Source organism: Capronia epimyces (assembly GCF_000585565.1).
Source record: "Capronia epimyces CBS 606.96 chromosome Unknown aczIQ-supercont1.1, whole genome shotgun sequence".
Lineage (NCBI taxonomy): Eukaryota > Fungi > Ascomycota > Eurotiomycetes > Chaetothyriales > Herpotrichiellaceae > Capronia > Capronia epimyces.
In genome coordinates this window covers 4,315,914-4,340,694 of record NW_006912904.1, presented here as the reverse complement: position 1 = coordinate 4,340,694, position 24,781 = coordinate 4,315,914, and the positions used below count along the sequence as shown (strand labels likewise).

General features: G+C 52.0%; 8 protein-coding genes across 8 annotated transcripts; 5 read left to right on the top strand and 3 right to left on the bottom strand.

Annotated features, from left to right (window-relative positions):
• Positions 1 to 330: 330 nt before the first annotated feature.
• On the bottom strand, positions 331 to 2,274 carry A1O3_01568 (uncharacterized protein; the record flags this gene model as incomplete). Its single annotated transcript, XM_007731712.1, has 1 exon — positions 331 to 2,274. The coding sequence occupies one exon, from the start codon at positions 2,272 to 2,274 to the stop codon at positions 331 to 333; it is 1,944 nt and encodes a 647-aa protein (XP_007729902.1).
• Positions 2,275 to 3,501: 1,227 nt separating this feature from the next.
• Positions 3,502 to 4,356, top strand: A1O3_01567 (uncharacterized protein; the record flags this gene model as incomplete). Its single annotated transcript, XM_007731711.1, has 1 exon — positions 3,502 to 4,356. The coding sequence occupies one exon, from the start codon at positions 3,502 to 3,504 to the stop codon at positions 4,354 to 4,356; it is 855 nt and encodes a 284-aa protein (XP_007729901.1).
• Positions 4,357 to 5,175: 819 nt separating this feature from the next.
• A1O3_01566 (uncharacterized protein) lies at positions 5,176 to 5,513 on the top strand (the record flags this gene model as incomplete). Its single annotated transcript, XM_007731710.1, has 3 exons — positions 5,176 to 5,285; positions 5,343 to 5,391; positions 5,454 to 5,513. Coding segments are annotated over 3 exons (219 nt in total), but the record flags the coding sequence as incomplete, so codon positions are not given.
• A 1,246-nt stretch (positions 5,514 to 6,759) lies between these two features.
• A1O3_01565 (E3 ubiquitin-protein ligase UBR1) lies at positions 6,760 to 13,242 on the top strand (the record flags this gene model as incomplete). Its single annotated transcript, XM_007731709.1, has 1 exon — positions 6,760 to 13,242. The coding sequence occupies one exon, from the start codon at positions 6,760 to 6,762 to the stop codon at positions 13,240 to 13,242; it is 6,483 nt and encodes a 2,160-aa protein (XP_007729899.1).
• Positions 13,243 to 14,034: 792 nt separating this feature from the next.
• On the top strand, positions 14,035 to 14,810 carry A1O3_01564 (uncharacterized protein; the record flags this gene model as incomplete). The annotated part of the gene is made up of 2 exons (XM_007731708.1): positions 14,035 to 14,296; positions 14,380 to 14,810. The coding sequence occupies 2 exons, from the start codon at positions 14,035 to 14,037 to the stop codon at positions 14,808 to 14,810; spliced, it is 693 nt and encodes a 230-aa protein (XP_007729898.1).
• Positions 14,811 to 16,365: 1,555 nt separating this feature from the next.
• On the top strand, positions 16,366 to 20,221 carry A1O3_01563 (uncharacterized protein; the record flags this gene model as incomplete). The annotated part of the gene is made up of 2 exons (XM_007731707.1): positions 16,366 to 18,255; positions 18,302 to 20,221. 2 exons carry the CDS (start codon positions 16,366 to 16,368, stop codon positions 20,219 to 20,221), a joined length of 3,810 nt encoding a protein of 1,269 aa, XP_007729897.1.
• A 1,559-nt stretch (positions 20,222 to 21,780) lies between these two features.
• On the bottom strand, positions 21,781 to 21,951 carry A1O3_01562 (50S ribosomal protein L33; the record flags this gene model as incomplete). The annotated part of the gene is made up of 1 exon (XM_007731706.1): positions 21,781 to 21,951. A coding segment is annotated over one exon (171 nt), but the record flags the coding sequence as incomplete, so codon positions are not given.
• Positions 21,952 to 23,084: 1,133 nt separating this feature from the next.
• Positions 23,085 to 24,691, bottom strand: A1O3_01561 (uncharacterized protein; the record flags this gene model as incomplete). The annotated part of the gene is made up of 2 exons (XM_007731705.1): positions 23,085 to 23,102; positions 23,159 to 24,691. 2 exons carry the CDS (start codon positions 24,689 to 24,691, stop codon positions 23,085 to 23,087), a joined length of 1,551 nt encoding a protein of 516 aa, XP_007729895.1.
• Between the last annotated feature and the right edge of the window lie 90 nt (positions 24,692 to 24,781).

Sequence of the window (24,781 nt, the reverse complement as noted above, 5' to 3'; positions counted from 1 at the left end):
CGCGATAACCTTTAGAAGAACATACCTGATGGCACGTGATATCACGTGATATGTCTCGCATAACCTGCCGCTCTGGGAAGAGTGTTTGTTCAAGTTGCCGACTACACCTCCTCCTCCTCGTCGAGTACAGCCTCACTCACAACAACTCTAGTAATCAATGGATATACTGAGTCAAACAATGCATTTTGTTGCCTCGGCCGTTGCCAGAGGCTCGGATCTCCTTTCTATTCAATGGGAGTAAGCAAATCTAACATTTCGACCCCTAAAGGGGCACCGAGACCCAAGGCACAACCCCCTCCACCAACCAGGCCTCCACCAGCCCTTGCTCTCTCAGACCTCTGCTTCTTTCAGCAGGTCCTTCTTTGAACCGTCATTCCCGAAGGAATGGGTTCTGATCTTTCGGCCCAATCGCCCGGCCAGCTCCAAGAACTCCTTCTCCCCCTGGATTCGGCCAGCGACTGAGTCTCGACGGGCTCTGAGCACGAACCCCTCCTGGTTCGTGCCCATGCCGTCTTTGGCGGCGAGAAGGTGTCCTATGTCTCGTGGCTCGTAACGCAACGCTTCCTTGGTTGCGTTGTTCTGCAACCATGCTTGCTTCGAGATGCCGTCTGCGGCGCCAAAGGGACAAACGAACGGCTTGAGATCTCCCAATCGAAACCGAGCAGGAGCTGGAGCTGGAACAGGAGCTGGAGCTGGAGTAGGAGCAGCAGTAGGAGCGGGAGTAGGCGCGGGAGCAGGAGCAGAAGCGGGAGCAGGCAAGGCGTCCTCATCCTCCTCCCGTGCCTCCTCTGCCTTCTTCTTGCTTCTCTTCTTCGCCTTCTTGGAGGCTTTCTTGGACTCTGGCTTGTCCATTGCCTCTATCTCTCTGACGATATCGTCGATGCTTCGCAGGTCTTCCTTTTGCGACTTGGTTTGCTGCTCCTGCTGTTCCTGCTGCTGCTGCTGCTGCAGCATTGCCTGGATACGCTTTCTATTGGCCTTCTCAGGAATCTCTTCAATCTTTCCGCCGACGACACGCAAACAGTGGTACACTTCATCATTTCGGTCGTGATTCATCATGAACATCAGGTCGTCCAGCAAGTCTGGGTCCATGTCATACTCTACGTAAGTGGAATGGCCCCAGATAGAACCGTCACCAGGGTCGACCTCGCCTGAAAGGGCAATCTGCACGCGCTGCTGGATTCTTTCGAGTTCCGGGCCAAGTAGATCACCATAAGCAACCGATGCCCATTCGAGCGCTTTGGCCGAGAAAAAATGCATGCGCAATGAGTCTGCCATATCCCAGGCCCGTACAGTGCAGATATCGTAAACAATCCTCTTCGGGTGGTGAACGATCCCAAGGGCGTCGAAACCATCCAGAACGAGAGCTGCTCTGCGATACACCAGTGGAGCCGGAATGTCCACCACGCTTGGAGGTGTCAACAGCTCGTTATAAAGGCGATACACGACATTCCTCAAGTCTCGCTGGTTCGGGTCGAGCTTATCGGACTCACATGTCTCACATTCACATCTGAACCCAAACAACCTGGCAATATCGGACTGATGTTCCTGACGGCTAGGTCTGAAACCAGACACATATGTGATGGTTACTTCGTCGCCTTCCTTGATAGGCTGGAGGGCACGAACGTGCACATGGCCTATGAAAGTGTCCGAACCCTCGTAGTGATGTACACGAGGTTTGGGAATGGCTATTGCATTCGGGTGACAAGAATGATTGAGAACGCAGGCGAAAGTGGAAAATGCAAAGACTGCTTCCGGACCACTATCCACCTCCAGGGCCAGGGCATCTCGGAAGAAACGACCAACAAGTTCCAGTGCACGTTGTTGTCCCTCAAGTGTTTCCATCCGTGGGGATTGGCCATATAGCCCCTCGAGAACGTCTTCCTCGGAAATTCCTGCTGGGAGCTTTACATCTCGAGTAAAGTAGTTCCTCAAAAACCCAAGTGAGTCAGTTTCAGGAACAGGAGCCTCAAGCGCACGGGTCATGATAACCGAATCCTGCATGAATGCTGCGACTGATTTTATGAGTGCGCCAAATGTTTCTTTGCCGATGGCGGCCGGACCTTTCCATGGGCGCTGGTATTTGGTCGCCACATTTAGGAAGAGAGCTTTCTCATGAAAGATCGGGTCGCCGGCCTCGACATCCTTGGAACTGAGGATTTTCCAGCCTTTATTTCCGGTTTGTGCCCTTGACACGATCACTGGTACTTGCTCAGATGTACTGGCGTCGAAACCGTCGGCAGGGGTACGTGTCCCGGCTTTTATTCTCGTCATGGTCTGTTTTCCTGCTGTGGTCAGGCTGGAAGACGAGATGAGGGACGGAAGGGATTGAATGGCAGGATGACGATGATGGCTGCAGAAGAGATGGCAGTACAAAGGACCCTTTGAATGTCCACTGGGAGAGCGAGGAGCAGCAGAGAAAAGGTGCGTGCATGAGATGTTTGTGGTGTACTCTTGTTTGTGTTGGTGACAATCAGTCGTTCAAAGAAGAGGGTGCAGCGAAATCGCGGTTGTTGGCCTCACCAAAAGGGACGATGTCATCGCAAACAGAGCTATTTGCCGCCAGAGCAATGGCTTATAAGGTGTATCGAGCATCAGAACCACAGACCTACAGGGACGTCGATGAGAGCATCACAAACCAACTGCTTTTCTACCATTGTTCACAGAAAGAAACCTCCAACTGCCATCCAAACCAGAGTGTCTTCTGTCCATTCGATCAGCAACTCTCCTTGTCTACCTGCATCTTTCAAAAAAATGGAAACGGCAATAGTCATCTTCATTGCAATCATGGCTGTCCTGGTCGTCCTTGTGGCTGCCTGGGCTGGCTATGCAATGTACTTCCGACCAAGGGAGTTCATTCCCTTCACAGCCCGAGGAGAGTCCTCACGAGTCTAAGATTGGAAGCAAGTCATGCGGATGGGGAACATAGAGACGCTATGCTAACATCCTACCAGGGCAAACCACCCCAGAGCTCTGAAATTTGCACATCCTGGAATAGGTGTTCAAGAGGAGGTGCTGGAGGTTACATTGTGTCTGGAGTTGAAGACACTCATAATAGACGGAGAAGGACAATAGCGACATCCAGGATGGGCAGCTCAAAGAGACCGCTCTCTCAAACCAAGCCAACTTACTCTCCTACTGCCATCACAGACCCGTTCACTACCTTCAAGAACGCTACTCTTTTCCCTACCACCGATGTAGGCGGGCATGAGATTCTAACGGATGACAAATCCATATCCGGCCCAGACTGGCCGACCGGGAATTGATGTTGGTGGGCCCCTTTCTTAATACCACCGGGACATACGGAGTAGTAAACAGTACGGTTCAACGCCTGGAGATGGCGTATGCAGCTAAGGGACATACGGCCTGTAAAGCCTATTTCCGGGGCACAACGTTGAAACCGGCCATCATCCCCCAGGTTTAGGTGACCAGTTAACAGACATATATTTGGACGGCTGCACTTCACAAGACATTGGCCTCCCCGCCTGAGACATAGCAGACATGGCGCAAAACATTCAACCGAGCAACTACGTGCAGGGCTACTCCAATTACACCCTCGCAAACCACCAGAGACGTACGGCCGAGACGGAGGCTGCCTTCCTGGTGCCGCTCATTAAGAAGACAGACTACATTCTCGATGTCGGCTGCGGACCAGGCACAATCACCACAGGCTTGGCCAAGTACGCCAGCGAAGGCACAACAATCGGCATCGATATCTCAGCAAACGTTTTAGAGAAGGCGAAGACATTGGCTGCTGAGGTCAACGCCCCCACCGAGGGGCCAGGCTCCGTCGTTTTCAAGGAAGCCGACGTCCTGGAAAGACTCCCCTATCCCGACGATACGTTCGACGTCGTCTACGCTGCTCATGTATTGGGGCATATGCCGATGCCAGATCTGCCGCTGAGGGCGCTGGTTGAGATGCGACGAGTCCTGAAGCCGGGCGGCATCCTGGCCACGCGCGACGCGCTGCAGCAGCACTTCTACCCAGCGAGCTTAGACCTCGACCGGCTGTGGGTGCGCAACCTAGGTCGGGCGATCTACAAAGGCGTGCCCGGCGCAGAGTCCCCGTCGACGAACATGCCAATCCTTCTCCGTAAGGCCGGCTTTAACGCCGATGCCGGTCAGGTCCATATCGGCGCCCGAGCCGTGGTGTCCGCCGGGCCGGAGATCCGGAAGTGGTTAGCCTGGCGTGCCACCGGCCAGCTGACTCAGGGAGACCCCTTTCGCGAGAGCTGGCTAGATGCTGGCATCACTGAGGACGAGATTCAAGACACGCTGCTTGCCGTGCAAAAATTCGCCGAGACGGAAGATGCCTGGTTCTTGGCGGTGCATGGTGAGATGCTCGCCTGGAAGTAAGTGAGCGGCCGGGTTGCGGAGGGAAACAGAGAGAGCCAGGTCCCCCAAGGCTCGATTCTGATCCGAATTAGAGGCAACGTCAATAGCCCTCGAGTGACAGTACCCATTATGATACCCAGATAGAGAACCTTAGCAGCTAGATTGTGCCAGAATGGCGTCTAGTCCACCAGGATGTATGCTAAAACTAACAGTAGGAACCTCCTACGATTCTTTTCATGCTTGACCCTTGGCTGGGGATGTTCTCTGCGTCAGAATGAGAACCAGATACTGGAGGTGTACTCATTAGGATATATTCAACAGGATTGTTCCCTTCCTTAAGAGCAGGGGGGTGGTGTTGGATTGATTGGGCCCCTGAAAATCACCAGCCTGCTCTCAACAAATCCCATCCTTGGGCTTTTCATTATTCCGAGCACTGCTTCAAGGCGGAATATTCGATATACAAATCCGGTCCTAACTCTATTAGTCCCAAGATCAACATCACGATATAGTATGTAACTTATTAGGATGGCGGAGAACACAAGTGAGGCTGATGGCGTAGAGCGGCGTTGAGCACTTCTTAAACAGGTTAGCCACTTGGCGTCCAGCTCGGAGCTTCGATTCATCTAAGTTCCTACAGAACCTCAAGTTGGTCGTCCAATCCACTGCAAGCTATTAAAGAACTGCCTCAGAGTCGATCTCACCACCACCTGCGCCATTGAATCAACGCTTCGACGCTCCAAAATGTCGGCCCTGGTATGTTGTCAGAATGCGCCATCTATCCCAAGCTGTGCTGACCATCATAGACGCGGATTTCGGACGGAATCTTTAAGTACCGATCCCTACCGGCGCGAAGCAGAATCGTTCTTCTTTGCTAACAGTCGCAGCACCGTTTTCCGCAGAAACGCTGTATTCCTCTCTGCCATCTTTGCGGGCGCCTTCGCCTTCGAAATGTGGGTTCCCCGAGTATCCCTGGCCTTCCAGGTATAGCGACTGATTTGTTCTCGCAGTGGATTTGACGCTGCTACGGACCGGTTATGGGACAGCTGGAACAAAGGGGTACGTTTCCCTACAACATGGTGGAACTGGGTTTACGAATCAGCTCTAATTTGAAAACACAGCGGCAATGGAAAGATATCAAGCAAAAATACATCTCTGCTGGTGAAGACGAGGACGAGTGATCGGTCTCACTACCATCAAACTTTGGCGGTGGAACTAACAATGGGCGGTGGGAAGTCAAAGAGACACAATGCTGAAGACACAACCTCAGAGGCGGCCCCGACTCTCTGTATACATAACCACGAAGGACAACCATAGACTTATTTGAAAGCCTATTGCTACCATATGGTGGATTCCATCGAGCAATTTTACCGTCCCAGACAAGAATAGTGTTTTGCCGTTATACCTGTGGTTCACTTTCATATCGCCTTGCTGGCTGTCTCCTGGATTGAATGGCCACGGAAATGGCGCTGTTTTCCTGCAACGTCTGCCGTCCTAATATGTTCACTCGGAGCCAGCAATATCCTACCTGCTGTTGGAATGAGCTGTGTAGAGGGAACGATCGAGGCAGATACACGTTGGTACCGGTCGTTTTTCAGACGCGCCGCCGGGGCTCAAGGAATGGTGAGAATCGTGGCCTTCTTCGTGTGATTGGACGTGTATGGGTGCGTCCAGGTGCGTCTATCCGGCATGACCAGGCACAAGCCCCTCAATGTTTCCAATTGAAGGACGCCGTGGAACGACTTCGCCGAAGCTCAGACTGAGTCTCTCTCCTTCCAAAGCATGGTCGATGTCTTGGTAGGAATCTGTCTTGAAGGCTCCAACGGTTGGGCAGTCACATCGAGTCCACATGGGAAGTAGTCGACGTACGTAGACTCTTTGGGCAAATCCTGAGAGGCGGTTGAAGCGCCGCTGTACTGTTAGGGGGTTTCCTGGGAGCGCACGTTAGTAGTTTGATTTCCGGCCTGGATTCTTCTTGCGAGCCCTCTATTGCATATGGGGTGTCTCAAGCGGCAACAAGTTCAACCCAAATAGGACTCTCACGTATTTACATCATTGCAACAAGCGGCCCGAGGAAGCCTCCGTCGCTGCTGTTCGAGGTTTGGATTGACAAGAGAATCAAGAGACAAACAGGAATGTAATAGATATTGCGAAATTAGGAGGAACCTTTTGCATCCCAATCCGCCACCTCGCCACTTCTCCTGCACTGGAGCGAACAGGCTTGCTTGATATTGGTGACTGCGACCTCACAGATTTAGGACATCCACACCGCTGTCACCAACATACATCGCGTTCGCTCCAAATCCTTCCACTCAGTCCTCAACCGCGGATTCCACCGCGCAGCAGTTCGCTCGTAACAAATCCCATAGTGGTGAACGACCAAATGCAGACCGCAGGTACCTCTGTTCCTCCGATATGATTACACCAATGTCCGGCCTAGAACGCCAACTCCGCCAGGCTTTATGCGACCATCCACGACAGCATGCCTACCGCTTCACCGGAAAAGCTAAGAACAGTCTGTTGGAGGGCCTTTTTCGATCACTCACGAACGACCGGTTAGACTATTTCCACAACCTCTTTCCTGACGGATTCCCAACATCCTGCCGGCTACAGGATGCGCAAGGAGTGCAAGAGAATGCTGAATACACTGCTGCTGCCAGGGGCCATCCATGTGGGCATATTTTTAAGGCAGGAGAAGCTAGCTATCATTGCAGCACGTGTACCGATGACACAACTGCCGTCCTTTGCTCTCGGTGCTTTGTCTCCAGTGACCATGAAGGACACCAGTATACCATCGGGCTCAGCGCCGGAAACAGTGGGTGCTGCGATTGTGGCGACGACGAAGCATGGAAGAGACCGGTGAAATGTGCCATCCACACAACAAGTGATGAATGGGCCTCAACAGACGAGCATGTTTCTCCTCTGCCGCCTGATTTGCAAGAATCTATTCGCACCACTATCAGCACAGTATTGGACTACTTTTGCGATGTGATATCCTGCTCCCCAGAAAACCTGCGAATGCCAAAAACGGTAGATTCAGTGACCCAGGATGAAGTGAGGAGTCGCCTCACCTGCGAACATTACGTGTCCGGGGATGAGATTGAAATAAACCCTGAATTTTGCTTGGTCATTTGGAATGATGAGAAGCACACTGTTCGTGAGGTGCAGTCGCAAGTCTCTCGAGCCTGCCGTGCTCGCGAATCATTCGGTCTGACTAAAGCTGAGGAAGCAAATGAGGTGGGCAGGAGTGTTGTCAGGCATTCCCGCGATCTGAAAGAACTCACTAAGATGGCGAAAGTCATTGAAGAGATCAAGGTCACTGTCACAATCAGATCATCCAGGGATACATTCCGAGAACAAATGTGTGGTACCATTATCGAGTGGCTGGCCGACATTGCCGGATGTAGTATTTCTGGTGACAGTCACGTCTTACGCCGTATAATCTGTGAAGAGATGCTCCAAATCTGGCGCATGGGCAGTGAGGCCTGGAATGCTAAAGTGGGAAGAGACGATCTCGACGACCACGGCCAGGAGGACGATCGGTATTTCCGACAAAGAGCAAGGCTGAGATTTTTTGACCCCATCCAATTCGCGCTGCAAAGAGCCATGGCCGTGGACACCCTGGAAGAAGACGTGATTAGTGACGGCCTTGAGGATAACGACGATAACGACAATGACGATGACGACGACGACGATGACGACCCTGGCGACGACGACGTCGATCGGGAAATGAACGACTTCATTCTCAGAGCCACAGTTTTTGAAGCGGCTGGCCACGATCACGACCACGCTCTTATTGAGCAGTCGGTTGATCCAGATGTGACAGATGATGCGGAAGACATGGACACGGACGGCGACGGCGACGGCAATTATCTGAGTGTTGCGGATAGAATGGAGATGGATGGCACCTCCCCTCCTCCACCACCAATCCCCCCTACTCAAGGTACAACAGAGCCGGAGGGTGGTGCTAGCGAAGGACGTCGAACCTCTCCAGTCGATTCCGACAGGAATGCCAATTATCTCAATGTTCCGAGGACACCTGCGAGCTCTGTTCGTTTAGGTCGCCGACAATCGACTCCGCCAAACCATTGGAAATCCTTACCACTCGGTCCATCTGCGCAGAACCACAATGTTCCTGCCTACGAAGATCTGACCAAAAATATCAGGGTGGATTCCATGATCCTGTTCGATCTCCGCCTGTGGAAAGTTGCCAGAACCAATGTTCGAGACCTGTTCATTAGCACGCTGGTCAACATCCCTCAGTTCAAACGCATCCTTGGTTTGCGATTCTCTGGGTTGTACACGACGCTCGCCCAACTTTATCTCGTGGCGGACAGAGAGCCAGACCATTCCATAATCAATCTGTCGCTGCAATTGCTGACCACCCCCTCTATCACAGAGGAAGTGATCGAACGGGGAAACTTCCTCACCAATCTCATGGCTATCTTGTACACTTTCTTGACTACTCGACAAGTAGGCTTCCCGAAAGACCTTGACCCCGGAGCTACTCTTGGGTTCGATGCTGGTTCGGTTGCTAATCGTCGGCTCTATCACTTTTTCTCCGATCTCAGATATTTCCTTGCCTCTCCTTTTGTACAGGCCAAGGCGCGCAGCGAACCACAGTACCTTTTCCAATTTCTTGACCTGGCCAAGCTCTCTCAAGGCATATGTCCGAACATCAGGGCTGTCGGCGAACATGTCGAGTATGAAACAGACGCCTGGATAAGTGCCTCGCTGTTGACACGGGATATCAACAAGCTGTGTCGGCAGTTCGCGGAAGCTTACTATGTTTCGAAGGACAGTAGTCCGTCTACCTTGCAAGCAACATGTGAGGCGATTTCACATGCAGCAGGCATCGCAATCATCAACTCTGTGGGCTTAGAGCGACGACGATTCGATCAAGCCGAGATCAAGGATCATGTACGATTCCACACTATTGGCCCCTTTGGAGAGATACCAACAGGTGACACCTACAAGGTGGTACACTTTGTCGTGGAAAAGGGAGGATTGAGTTTCCATCACCCTCTTCATTACACTCTTTCTTGGCTACTTGAAGGCGGAAAGGAAACGAAGCAGTCTATAATAGCACTCCGGGATGCTGCCCGCACTTTCCTTTCACATCTGCAAGATCTCACTCCCGCACCCCGGGACAGCACAATCAAATCGACTCTCACCACTGTTGACGACGCTCTGCTAGCTATGTTTGATTTCCCCCTGCGTGTGTGCGCCTGGTTGGCGCAGATGAGAGCAAACCTGTGGGTCCGCAACGGCATGAGCCTGCGACATCAAATGATGCAGTATAAGGGCGTGGCTCACCGCGACGTTGGCCATCACCGAGACTTGTTCCTTCTCCAAACCGCACTCGTGACATGCGACCCGGGTCGCGTTCTTGCGTCGATGATCGATCGATTCGGTCTAACTGAGTGGCTGCGGAACGGCTTTGCCTCTCTGGACATTTGCGAGGATAGTCAGATGTTGGACCTGGCTGAGGATTTCATGTATCTCTTGATCAACTTGCTATCGGACCGTGACGCGCTTATCTCAGATCGAGACGACCCAGAATCACAGCTCTTAGCAGTGCGCAAAGACATTGCGCATACACTGTGTTTCAAGCCGCTGTCGTACTCAGATTTGTGTGCTCGCTTGACGGAGCGAACACAGGACCATGAACAGCTACAGGAGGTGCTCGATCAGATGACCAAATATCGCCCACCCGAAGGACTGCATGATTCTGGCTTGTTTGAGCTCAAGGATGAATATTTGCAGGAACTGGACCCGTACAACTCTCATTTCACTAAGAATCAAAGAGATGAAGCCGAAAACATCTACAAACAGTGGATGGCCAAGAAACTGAACAAACCACCCGAAGACATTGTTCTTGAGCCGAAGCTGCATCCAATCCGCTGCGAGGCATATAGCGACCTCTGCGCAGTCGTGCATACCTCTCTCTTTGCCGATGTTATCCACAAAGCCCTACTATATGCTGCGAGCAGCTACAAGCTCAAGACAGGAGTCTCGGCAACCCGTGCGGAGGCATTCCTCCAGATTGTCCTCCAGCTGGTGCTTATCGCCACTTTGGATGACAATCCGGCGGGAAGCGATCCTGATTTGCCTTCGTTTGTACACGATGCCACTGTACTACATTTCCGGTCTCCTCATGACACGGACCGGACAATCGTTCGCCTACTACACGAAATATGGCTCATGGAAGAATATAGTGCATGCCGAAGCAAGATCAGACACATTCTAAAGCTTTTCAATCAGAAGCGGCCTGAACAGTTCGTCAGCGCTACCCAGCACCTTGATTTCCCTTTGGGCAGGTTCGACACTGCATCTCCGGCCAATTTCGAAGGCGAAATTGAAGCCAAAAAGAAACAAGCCATGGAACGCAAAGCACGCGTTATGGCTCAATTTCAGCAGCAGCAGCAAAACTTCATGGATAAACAAGGAGTGATCGACTGGGGTGACGAGGATCTGGATTCTCCGGAAGACGAATTACCCAAGAGCACAGAGACCCGTCACTGGAAATATCCCTCTGGGTTGTGCATACAATGCCGAGAAGATACGTCTGATTCGCGTTTGTACGGCACGTTTGCTATGATCAGCGATGCTCATATCTTACGGGAGACTGACGTGACGGACGAGGACTTTGTTGGCGAGCTTTTTGCAGTTCCGGACCACCTGGATCGCTCCGCTGAGTCTATACGTCCGTTTGGAGTAGCCGGCTCCAACCATGTGCAGGTGAAGCGTCTGACGGCTGAAGGTCACGAAGTCGCCGTCGACCACCAGAGCCTGGGCAAGGGGTGGCCAAAGAACTGCACCATGAAAGGCCCTGTGTCTACGAGTTGTGGCCATATTATGCACTTCAGCTGCTTCGAGAACTACTACCAGTCGATCACCAGGAGACACGCGCAGCAGGTTGCTAGGAATCATCCCGAGCGGATCGCACTTAAGGAATTTGTCTGCCCCCTCTGCAAGGCTTTGGCAAATACATTCCTACCTATTGTTTGGAAACATTCAAAACAGTCCTACCCTGGTTCGTTAGACGTATCACAAGACTTCGACTTCTTTCTGGACAAGGATCTCTCGGCCATCACTGAATCCTCAAGCCTGGCTGAGGATGGTACTTTTGACTCACTGGCCGCACAAATACAACTCGAAACCATGACAACATTTTCCAACCCTTCTCTCATACCGGCCATTGCTCGATGGGTATCAGGAAACTGGAGCATGAGCCATACAGGCCAACCGTGGGCAGATATACCTGAATTCGCCGCGTTTGCTGACCTCGCCAGCATCTATGAGCGCCTCCAAGAATCATTATCAATTGTCTCGTGGATTATTCAACCGACGCCTGCTGGTCGGGACGCTCAGGTGAACCACGTTGAGGTTCTTGTTGACACCCTCGCAAATACAGTTGCAGCCGTGGAAATAGGGCATCGGGGCCGCGAAGCCGAATTCGGCACGTCGGTCTTGACGAGCGTGCCTCAACAGACACTCAGCCACTTACAAACTCTTGCGTCGACCATTCGAGCATATACAGCCACCGGTGTACTGACCGCACAGGGTCCAGTGGAGACTCAATACAAGGAGCTTTGCAAGCGAATCGAGCTCCAACTGGCAGGGACGTTGACAGAACAGAAGTTCCAATTGAACAGTTCTGAGCCAGCATCGCCTCTGTTGCGAACGGACGCTTTCCAAGTGCTTGTGCAAGCCACGGTGGTGTTATGTCACATACAAAAGCTGGAACTTCGCCATGTTCTGCAATTATTGCTGACCGTGGAACTCTTGCGAGTTGTGCTGGCATTCACGCTTGGGTCCAAGGGATTTTTCTCCGCAACTGAGAACTTGTCGCGCAACCAGATTCGACATGCTGCGCCTTTGGACACCAACTCGGAAGAGCTACGCAGCATACAGAGTGTGATCGCATGGATTGAGCATCACATTCAACACGGTGGCTCCGAGACCAGTTTGTTGGCTGACCAGTTACGCGAGTCGAAACGGCGGATGTCTGTGAATGAAGCGGGCGCACTGTTCAGACTATGCAAGGTGTATGCTCTTGCATTTCTTCGAAAGTCGGCGATTTTGTTCCATGTTGCGCATGGGATCGACTTCCCTACCACGGCTGGTTCGGAAGCCAACCTCCCCGAGCTTGATCGTCTTCTGCACTTCTTCCAGCTGCCGAGGATCAGCGATCTTCTCATGTCGTTGGACGAGTTCTCGGGCTCCAGCGCCCTGAAGGACCGAGCAGCTCGTTGGATTTCCGACTCGATCAGGATGGAGTTGAGCGGCGCCTCATCGACGGAGCATGCCAGCTTGCGCGTCACACCTCTAGGTATCAGGCTGCTCCATCCCGCTCCCTTTGAGTTGATCGGACTTCCGAAGTACTTCGATGTTCTCATGGAAGAATCTCATCGACGCAAGTGTCCTACCACTGGCAAAGAAGTCGCGGACCCGGCCTTGTGCCTCTTCTGCGGTGAGATATTTTGCTCTCAAACCGTCTGCTGTCTTACTAAAGAGATGCGCGGAGGTTGCAATGCCCATGTGGACAAATGCTCGAGCCCAATTGGCATGTTCCTCTTCATCCGGAAGTGTCATGTGGCGCTACTGCACGTAGTCCGGGACCCCAAGATGGTTGAGTATGATCGCGCAAGGGTTGGCCATGGCGCTCAGGCGCTCCCTCCTGGGTCTCTCACCTTGAGTCATGGTTCCTTCTTTCCAGCGCCATACTTGACCAAGCATGGCGAAACGGATTCAGGGCTGCGGTCCAAACACCAGTTGATCCTCAACCAAAAGAGATACGACAAGCTGTTGAGGGACACTTGGTTGATGACAAATGGCAGCGTCTGGAGTACGGTCGCCAGGAAGCTTGAAAGTGAGGTCAACGCCGGCGGATGGGAAACCTTATGAGTAGCCGGCCGGAGACTTCCTGGAGGAGGAACATCGGCGAGTTGGTACAATGCCAATCTGCAGACAATGTCAGGATGATAAGCGGCATGAGAAACAATTGTATAGCTGATAGAGAGCAGTCCATAAGGGGCCATGGAGCGGTTGGTGTGCTCACTTGGGACTTGGATACTATGGGTGTCGCGTGAATAGATCACGCTCTGTACGGAATATTATCACCGAACCAACCCTTCTCTGGCGTCCCTTGGCGAGTTCGATATCCCATGGCTCTCTAGCTGGCTCTCTAAGTCGCTATTCATAGTCACCCGGGCCAGTGCAAGGCCAGGTGTTGATGGGTGCAATGCGGCAATGTGATTGGCCCAGGCCGGCGGCTACGATGGGCGTCACCAAGTGTTTCACACCGTCTTCACTCGTTTCACATTCATAGTTGGTCTCCAATAACAACATCACACCGTCTGTTCGTTCCTTTCCAGCGCAAAGATGGCCGTAGAGGCCGTCAGGCCGTGGGCAGTGCATGTGGTGGTGTGGCCACGGTTCGAGAAGCGCTGTCGCCTTGCATGAACGAACATAAGGTGAGTCGACGCCCACACGGCTGACTTGTCCAGCTGTCATTCCCTGTCTATTTCCATTGTGGTGTGATATTGCCATACTCGATCCTACGACACATCGCCCTTTACCTTGGTCGCATACCTGGGCCCGCCCCAATACAAGTCCTGCGGCAAAGCGCGAGAATTCTACCACGAGGGACGTTTGCGAGGCGATCCCAGATCCCAAGCTTCGAGGTCGTGAGCTCCGATGGCTAGTTACGCTTCTCCTACCTCTCTACATTGTCTCGCAATTCTACTGGGCTTCAATCTGTATGCACGCTTAGCCTCTGCCCAGAGTGATGATGGAGGCGCAGCTGGAGGGGTTGAGCCTGGTGATATTGGCTCTGGGTCGGATCCTCAGGACTCGGCCGATGCAGGAGCCGCTGGACCAGATACAGGCTCTGTGAACCTGAGCCGAGGGGCGACAGTGGCCATTGCGGTTGTTGTCAGTATTGTGGTTGTTCTGGGCAGTAAGTTGCCCACCTTTGATGGATCTAGACCGTGGTCCCACTACAATGCTGACATGTTGTTGCTTATTTCCCCCCGTCTGCAGTCACGCTGGCTGTTCTCTATTTTCTGGCCAAAAAGAAACAGTGGAAGATCAAGGAAGGACTTCGACGATCTGTGCGGAGGGTCGGAAGCGCAGTCAAGGCCGTCACGTCACCGATGACACCTAAAATGATGAGCTTCCCTCGCGCGACGAAGAACAGATACCCCGACAACTCGGGGGATCGGTCGCAGAAAACAGACACTCGACTGGAGGCCGGTCCGAGAAGCTACAGTAGCCGATCAAACCGCGTCTACGACGCTGAAAAGGGCTTGCCCGCCTCTGCGATCCGAGTGGAGACCAGCGAAACGGACAGTGTCAAGAACCAGAGAAAAGATGGCTCGAGACCTAGGCCACCGAAAGTGAATATACCGTCATCGTCTTTCGAGATGGACAGCCCCAAGACCCCGATGTGGAAGAAAGTGTTTGGAAGATAGTAGGGGAGATGAGGACATGAGATGAGAGGAGATGCTATGTTATGATCTGATCTGATCTGATTTGGTATCGATTGGATTGAAATGCAAAGTGGTACGAGACACGAGAGAGGCATGCAAGGCAATGATGATGAAGCGATAGGCGCGGTTGGAGTATTATCAGAGTCATGGTCCGTATTCCTGAGACAGCAACTTCATTGATCACTGAAAACAACTGGCCATTTTGCACTATACATCCCACCAACTCGCAGACGCGCTATGCGGATACCTCTTGTGGAAGGAAAATATTGCCGCCGAAAATCGAAATATCTCCTCTCTGTTTACCTCACCTCCTGGACACACACTGTCTCCCTCTGAGAGGTCTGGAGCCTGGATGGCTAAAAGGCAACCTTGATTTTCGCTGTTGAAACTCCTGTCTACCTCCTTACCGTGGACGAAGGCCACGTCGAAGATGCTGGTGGTGTATGGTCATACCGAGACTCTTATTTTGGAGCAGAATCGCTGACGTCCAGTGTCTGGAGGGCGGAAGTGCAGTGAGTTTAGGTCAGTACTGGCACGCACTTGTACTCAAGGACATGGCCAGGATCTGGTCTCTCTCTGAACGGCCTAAGGCGCAGTGCGAGTCGCTGCTGAAGGATGGGGGATAGGAGATGGCTGATGGCCATTTACTAGGTCGCTCGTTCTCGTTCTGGTTGAAGTAGGTGTTTAGGCTCTATTCGAGCAACGTTTTTCCCCCTTGCTATACTCCGTACAAACGGTGGCATTGCGTCAGCAAGGTGGAAGGGGCCATTAGAGCACGTGAGGACATCCGCCTTGCTTTGGAACTCTCTTGCTTCCCTCACTCTCATTTTCCTTCTGTCCATCTATCAATTCTCTGCACAAATGACCAAGGCATTGAAGGAGCCGCCTGCAGGCTGTTAACGCTGGTTTCCCCCGACTTACAATTGTTTTACTTGCCGTGTTCATGTTTCCTTGGTCTGGCTTTGGCACTGCTGTACTTCTTTGACTTTCACAACCATGACTGACGACCCAGCCTTCTCTCCCCAAGGTCCTCCCCGTAAAGAGGTCGTGTCGTCGCATGGCTCACCTTCGGTCCTTTCCTCCAACAAAGATGCTGACCACAATCCTAACTACGATTTGGACGATCCTCAAACCCCTTCAGCAATGTCGGTCTCAGCCTCCGTCGAAGAGACACCATTTTCAAAGATGTTGGCTCAAGACCGAACTAGCGTACATACTTCAAACCAGCCCTCACCTGGCGCTCCTAAACGGTTTCAAATCGCACAGACTTTGAAGAATAGGGTTGGTCAACCTGGATTTTCCTTCATGCCTGCGAACCTGAGAACAGTCCCTACGAAACCGACAAGTGAAAGACAAAGTGAAGGACAATCTACTGTCGAGATATCACCACAACAGAAGGGTTTCTATGCCACCCAGGGCCATGGCCATACTATCTCAGAGTCTCTTCCGTCTGCAAGGTAGTGGATATTCTTCAATGTCCCAAACATCGTGTTGAAGCTAACGAAGTAGATCAAGAAGGCCGGACTGTCCTAACACTATGGGTACCGACCACGATTTGCATGAGACTCCTTCGGTGTCTAACGGTTGCAATGAGTTGAAGTGGGATTCCGAAGACGGCGACCCTGAATTGGTCTCAGCAGCTACAGGCCTTACCAATATCAAGCAGCAGCCCGAAATCGACAATGGGTACCAGGCACCACAAGACAATGGCATACAGTTTGGGCAAGTGCACAGCCCAGTAACCAATGAGATGGAGATGGCTTCCGGGTCAGGGACTGAGCTCCTGCAGAATAATTCTAGAAGTGATCAGGCCCAACTCGACTATGATCAAGTTATAGGCTCTGCTTTCTGTCACCAAGCAGAGACGGCATTGAAGACCCTCGATGGAAATGTCGCCGATATGGCGGCACAGGACTATTATATCGATAATCAGCCTCCCTCGCCAACCAATGCTGTCAAGCAGTGCCCGAAAGCTGCCGGTCAGGCACCGATCCATTCATCAAAGGTTCGCAAAGCTCCAGGACGAGCCCGAGCCCGACGACTGCAGTTCTGTAGCCAACCGACACCTGCTCACAGCAACCCGCAACAACCATCTGAGGAAGATCTTCTGTACATACTAATGTCACGTGCAAGAGAGACAGCTACGGCTATGGATAGGCTAGCATGCCTTGAAGAGCAAAACAGGCACCTTGTACGCGAAAAGGAACTCACAGCTCGAGCCCTCAAGGAAGCAATAACTACCCAGAATAGGAGCGTACAACAGCAGGAGATTCTCACGCAAGCGCTAGACGATTTCAAAGCGAAATATTATAAACTGAAGAAGTGGGCACTTGAAGCTAACAAAGACTGTGAGGTGTTGCAGACACAGGCCCTAGGTTTCAAAGCATCGCTCACCGACTTGATAAAGGACAGAGATGAAGTGCGTGCGCAGTTGGAAGATGCTTGCTCAGCTTCCGGAGATGCCGCAAGAAGAATGAGAAGTATACGATCTGAGGTTGGCGACCTCAGTACTGTGGCTCAATCAACCATTTCAGCCGTTGACAGGATGGACGGACTGCTGCTGGCGCAAGCAGAACACCTTCGCAGTGAGAAGCAAAAGTGCCGCAAGCTCGAGACACACATAGTGCTGATGCAGCACGAGAGACACAAACATGATTCGAGACTGCATTGCCAGAACCAAGCGCTCAATGAAACCCTGCGAGGCATGACCAACCAACTAGAGGCTCTTGAAACGAGGAATGTGGACGAAAGCGTGGAGCAAGGCCAACTCATGGAGTGCCGGAAGATGTTACAAACACTACTTGACAGTGGCTTATCCACCAACGCCGACCTAGGTTCGCTCAGACAGATGTTAGGATCCATGAACGAGCTTCTCAGTAGACACGCAACACACGCAAACTCCACCTCGGAGACCTTCCAAGCAGCCATTGAGGCTCTCAAGGAACAGCTACAGAATGAAACATCGGCACAAACCGCTACGTTACTCTCGGAGGTGCAATCAGGCAACAAGGAACTCATCCAAGCGAGAGAAGAAATAGCTCATTTGCATCAAAGGTCGGACCAGGCCGATGGAATTGTGGAACTTTTGCGCAATGGCAAGAGTATTGCAGAAAGCCGTGAAAAGCACCTGCAGTCCACAACCGAAAAACTCATTGCTGCCCTGGGTGATCACAAGGAGGCTACTCGAAAGCAGTCTATTGATTTTGAGAATCAGAACAGGTCACTTCTTACAAAATGGCAATCGGCCTGTTCTCAGTTGGCAGAATGCAAACAACAAAAGGAGGGGAAACAGGAAGAGATCAAAGGCCTAAAGGTGAAGTTACTTGAGAGCGAAACGAATCAGCAGGCCCTTCAGCAAGAGCTCGAGAAGTCCCAAGAACAGATCCATCATGTCCAGAGATCCGCAGAGCAAAGGAGCAAGGAGCAGGTATGACTTGAATGGCTACAAAAATGAACACTGCTAACAACCCTAGTTGGACCAGATGGAGCTTGAGCTTCGCCAAATACAGGTCAAGTTGAACCATGAGCAGGAGAAACACAAAGAAAAAGAAGAAGTAATCAGTCGATTGAAGATGTCCCAGTCCGAAGTCCAGCGGCATCTTGAAAAGTCTGAGGCTGAGAGAATGGCCATAGCCACCGAAGGCCATGGGCTTCAAACTAGAATAGGCGAATTGGAAGCAAATCTGGCCCTAGTCCAGCAGAGAAAGGAGAGTTTAGAGCAAACAAACAAGAGTCTGCAAGAGAAATCTGCCGAACTCTCTGAGCTGAAACAACGCCTCAAGGATTTCGAGAATCTGAAGGAGCACCATAAAACTCAACAACTGGAAATCAACGAAAAGAACCTGGAGATTCAATCGCTTTCAGAGCAAATGCAGCAGTTGCAACATCGATCGGCAGTTCTTGAAGAGCAGATACAACAGCAGCACATGGTGCTGGAGGAGAAGAACATATTGGAAAATGAACTAGTGGCAACTCAACACGAGCTCCGTGAAATGGCTGATGTGAAGAACGAACTTCACCAACGAAACGCTGCCGTTGCTAAATTAGAATCCGTTCTCGCCGTTGCTCAGCAAGCAGCGGCAAAAGCACCTGAATTAGAAGGGCAAACCGCTTCACTCAAAGAGCAACTCGTCTCGCTCAAGTCAGACCTTGAGGACATTCGGAAAGAGAATGAGGAGATCGGGGTGCTCAGGAAAAGCGTCCAGGATAGAGAGGACGAGATTGTGCAATTGAAAGAGCGGCTTGGAGCTTTCAATGCGCGATCCATTGAGACGACAGGCATCAAAGAAGCGTTACAGCGCAAAGAAGAGGATATTTCAACCCTCCAAAACCAGATCCTGACCCTTGAAGGTGCGGTGTCCAATGCTAAACTTGATCAACAGACGGGCCCGGTTCATCATCCAAGAAGGGCGGCAGATCGATCCGGCGCTGGCGCTGGAAATTCCGACAACAATCTGCTCCAGGCAGTTCACGCAGGACATGTTGCACATGTTGCTGTGACGCATCAATTGCCTGGAAGTTGCACTGTTGTACCGGACACTCAACTAGACCCTCCTCAAGAAGACGATGGTGGCCGGACCGAGATTACAATCCAACAACCTGGAAACAAAGAAGATTCTGCTTCGGAATTGAGCGAGTACACTGACAATGGCTCCGACCCTGAACATTCCATGGGCAATCTTGTTCGAAAGAAACCGAAGACTGGACTTTCTCATAAGCAACTGCAGAATCATCCACAACAGAAGGACATCGACCCTCCAAGCCATCTTCAAGTCACGGAACGCACTCCCTCCAGCTCGTATGGTTCAGTGAACGACCAAATGCTATTGGACCAGGTCGCCCAAGACGACTCGCAACTTGACAATCTCTCGGGTGTTGTGTCCGGACCTGATGACGACCTTGACTATACTCCCGCCAGCGGTGACCACAACGAGGCATTGTCCTATGATCGAAGTGCGTCCACGTTGGGGCGAAATCCGAGAGGGTTGAGAAGTGGCCCTCGAACACGCACGCGTGATTCGACACCGTTCCCAGAACCAACGGTTGAACCTCGTGTCCCAAGAGAATCTACCCCTGCCGTCATGCGTGAACGGTACCAGCCAAATTCTGCTGCCAAAAGACGGGTAGAGCGTGATGAGGTGAACGACGAGAACGACGGGCAACCTCGACGACTCAAACGCAGGCCTGCCAACCTGGACATTAGGCCTCCGCGTGCTTCAACTCAAAAACCTCAAACAGGAGACCAAGCTGCGTCGAGAGTGACTCAAACCTTTCGGAAGAGCAGCAGTGTGGTAGGGACGAATGCTCCAGCTCCGGGAAAGAGTCAACGAGCATCCAGACCAGCTAGAAGAGGCTCTCGGCAGGACAAATATACCACTCGATTTGCGACATAATAGAGCATGTGAAATCATAATAGAGGTTTGAACTGCGGTTGTGCGATGATTGAAAAGAGTGTGAGGTGGAAAGGGGAGTGAGTGTTCAGGGGAGGGGCATTTGATATCACTTGACGGAACTGCCAGGAATGCCATATTCTATAACGACAGGGTTGAAAGATACTTGCTGAAGGGGTCGAAGGTTAGATAGATGGACGGCCACCACAGTACAGGACATCGAGGGAGATGCTTGTGCAAGAGTTATGTGACGAGATGCATCTTAGTTTTAGTAGAGGAGAGTGAGTCCGTTGTGACGGGTAGGAATTAGCTACTAAAAATGAATCGATCTGGACGAACTTCCATCGTTCTTCTGAACAGTCTTCGTCTGCCTCGCACTCCGATACGAGTATTGTTTCTTTGGATTGAACATGGGGCAACGTCATGGATCCGGCAACGCTTCCGAAGAACCTGGTCTATACCTTCAATGGGATTGAACCTGTCAGCAGGTTGAGAACGGATCGTTCTTCCTGACGGTCTTGATACGGATTACTGTACTGTATTGGGCATAACTGCGAAGCGATAGAAGCCGAAAATATACCATACTATACATGTATACTATGCCATGGTGTATGTTGAGTGAGTCGAGCACTGCTGCGGTCTCGCGCCATTCCCAGCATTTTGGAACCGGCTCCTTTCCAATCTCCATCCCTCTCTCCCTCTCCCTCTCCCTCCGCGTCTCTCCGTCGCTGCTTATGCGTGCGACTAAACTCCGGCAAGGCGGCCGTTCTCTCAGTCGATACTAGAGGGAGCTCTGTCCCAGTAGCTTGATCAGAGTGGAGAGTAATAGGAGTATGGGTGGGTCCAAGATGACGAGCCAATTCCGGACTCGAGCTTGAGTGTCAGTAGGTTGCATGAGTCTTCTTTGCTAGCCGTAGCCTGTGTTCTGCTCCGTTCTTTTTACATGTCCGTGTCTGTAATCGTGCTGTGTGTGTGTGTGCCGCACAGAGTCCCATTGATGCAACCCTCGACCTCCCCCTTTGGCTCGCGCCTTAGTCGAAGTCGACACATGAGTGGAGCATTTGACGCTCTTCTTGGGATGTCCTGCTCTGGGAGGCAAGCAAGCCTCAAGGTGATGCCTTTCTGGCCTCGATGAGGGATGACTTCCAATCATTTCACGCACTCTCTCTCTCGTCTTCCTCTCGTCTTCCTCTCGTCTTGAAACGAACGTCACCAGACGTTTTCGTGCCCTGTTGTGTCGTCCATGCGTAAAACTCCCCAACCCTCAACCAACAAACACCACACAATGTCAGGCAGAACTGCTGAAAGGCCTTGTCGACCAACGTGTTCGTCTATTCGCGAAGCAGACATTGCTTCTTGTGCACACTGCAACCGTCTTATTCTCGGCCTCCCTGCCTCGTGGCTATGCCAGTGGCCGAATCCATTATGTATGGTTCCGATCCGTGCGACGAACTTGATTTTTTGAGTGCGTCCGTCCGCTTCCTCGGTCTTTGGCGCCGTCCTCTGCCAGTCATCCTTGGTGAGTTGTGTCGTGCCGTGTTATTTCGGTCTTTTATTTATTTCCCGCCTCTCTTCTGCTCCAGGAACAAGACCTGCCGCTTGACCACAGGGTCGTACTTGAGCATGCTGAGGGGGCGGGATGCACGAGGCCGCACTAGCGTCCGGAAGTAACCAGTCATGGCCATACTGATGAGCCGGACGGCAATGGTACGTGATTTAGCTGCAAGGAAATAAGGTGTCAGCTGATGTCGTTCAAAAAAGAAGGGAATTGACAAGCATAGGCCTCGAGGTGGCTGCGGATAGATATGGCAACCTTGGTGGGAAGGTGTGACAAGACATTGGAGATTGTACAAAGATTCCGTGTCTGTGGATGGGCAGTATAGCGATGGATGTTGTAGTCGTACCTTTTTTGGCCATTGGGAAAATGAGTCTGATCACTGAGATGGGAGGAGGGGAGATGAACTGGTCGCGAGAGTCGAGCACCACGGGTCGGTGCCTCGATTTGCTGAGTTACTTGAAGAGGGAGCACAGGAGAGCTTTCGATGTCGGCGAGGACAGATACTGATGCCTGTTGAAGGGCTCCAAGGGTGTGAGCTACAACTTCGAGCTTTGTGACGTGTGTAATACAAGACAATGTAGCGCAGAGTCAATATAGCTGTCGTGGCCGATGCTGTTGCTGTTGTCGTTGCTATTGTCGATGGTTCAAACTCGAAGCTCCGAGCGAAGACTTGGCGCCAAGAGCGAGCGCAGTGCCAGTGCTGGCATGGACGGCTAACGAGCCTCCTGAGCCTCCTTAGGCTCGGTGGTCGAGCGGAGACCCCTTTGCCCTATAGCCTTGTCCTTACTTGTTGGACTCACAAGGACCCATGGCCCCATGGCTGGTTCATTGGAATCGTCGTCGAGCTACGCGGAGAGGAATGACAAGGGCCAGATGAATTGGCTACAATGGCTCGAGCGAGTACTACATCGATTGTTCAAATGCCTACTAGGTGCCTACAAAGACCATGTTATTTGGCCGGTTCACCGCGCAAGGTGTAGACATATCCATAGTATTGATAAGCCTATCATCTAATTCAGGACCGACTCGAGCCGTCCGTACATTATGCCGCGACCGACTCGGAAATCCGGCACATTTTTGGGGCCGCTTTGCCGCTCTGTCGCGCCCAGCAGCCCTCCGTCAGTCAGTCTTTTTCGGCGAGCCACCTATATTTCTCTAACCCATGAGATGCACGCTATGCAGCAAGTCGGATGCCGATGTTGATGCCAAAGGGAAACTCCCCGAACAAGCTAGATGGATGCTACATCCACGTGTATACGCGGCGTACTGTCCACTCATGCTGACAAGAAAATGGCTTCCCACTTCCCATCACTGCAACAATGGGTCCTAGGAATAGTCAGCAAAGAGCGGTCAGAGGATGTACCTCGTTGTTGGAGACTTACCCTGAAGTGTTTCTGGAAGTTGTTCTGCTTCTCCAATTTGGCTTGATAGCGGTTCTGTGCACGCTGTGTATTCTGTCGACTTCGCACCTCCTGGGTCCGCACGTCTCTTCGCTGTTGGGCCGTCACACCAAGCATGCCAGCCTCGCCACGCCTCATGAGACTGTTTCGAGGTGGCGTCGCCGGAAGAGCTTCCACGTCTTCCATCTCAGCATCCGAACTTCCCTCCTCTATCAGTCTCTGAGCTCGCTCCATTCTCTCTGCCGCCGTGGGATACGAATGCAAGTTTTGTCGGTAGTATTTGCGCAAGCTGCGGTGGCCGGCTATGCGCCCGCTGGGGAGATACAACTCATATTCATCGTAGAATGCAGCATGGTTATGCTGGTGTGCATGAGAATGAAACCCGTCCGCGTTTCGGTGCGGCCTTGGATCGGTATTCGAGTGATGGCGGTGCATGGGTAGACGCTGATATGATGATGTGCGATCGTCGTTCGGCACCGACGCGAGATCGTTGGTATCAAGCGACGAGAACGAAGAATCAGTCTCCCAACCATCGTCTGCCTCTCCCTGCTTTTCACCGTCCAAATGCATCCCGCCATTTGGTTTCGGCTCAAGCTCCGCGTCTGAATCGTCTGCGTCCTCGTCCGAATAGGTGCTTGAAAAGTCGTAAAACTGCCCAACCTCAACCATTTCCTCTTCGGTCTCGAAAGCAATCTTGCAATGGCCCTTGTCCCGCATATGAGTCTGGACGCCTTCGGCATTCCCTCTCAGTTTGTGGCAGTACAGGCACTCGAAGTTTTCATACACTTTGCCCTGCATGTATCTCAAAAGACCCTCCGCATCGACTAGGTAGTTCTGCTCGGGAACGAAAAGACCGTGGATCTTCGTCATGTGTGCGACGCTGAGTTTGACGCTGGGGGAATCGTAGTTGCAAAAGAGACATCTTGACACAGGGATGGAAGCCACGGGAGGTTTTTCGGGCGATATAGGATGATCTTCTCGAGGTTCTGCGTCCGGAGCAGGTGCGGACGGTCTTCGTGTTATCGCAGGGACATCTTGTAGGGAAGTCTCCTTGATCCCAGCAACCACCTTCTCAAATTCGGCTTCAGCTTCTGGATCTCGGGGTTCTGATTCTGCCGTAGAATTGACAGCAGATGCCGTCGAGCCAATCCTTGCAGACTCATCTCCTCTTGAACTTCGATTGCCCACCAACTCTTTCGTCTTGTGTGATTTGCTAGCGAGGTGGTTCTGATACGCATTCTCACTATAGTACGTCTTCTGGCAGGTTGGGCATAATTTTGCAAAGGCTGCTTGAGCGGCGGCGATCTTATTCGTTGCTTGCGCAGCAAGAACCTTCTCGTTGTAGTCTTCTGACGACACGGCAGGGAGTTCGGCTAGCCTTCGCTTCAGATTGTATCGGTGCCAGTCACTTCGCATGTGAGTCCGTTGGGCATCGCTGTTGCGGAAAGCGACTGCGCAGGAATTGCAGGTGTAGGGATGGGTCTGCGTCACATCGACGGGAGCGACTGCCGCCATAATGGCGGTGGGAACGGTTGGTACAAGGGGGTGAATAATACGTAGAAAGGAGATAGAGGACGGGAACAGGATTCGAGCGAAAGGTGCAGC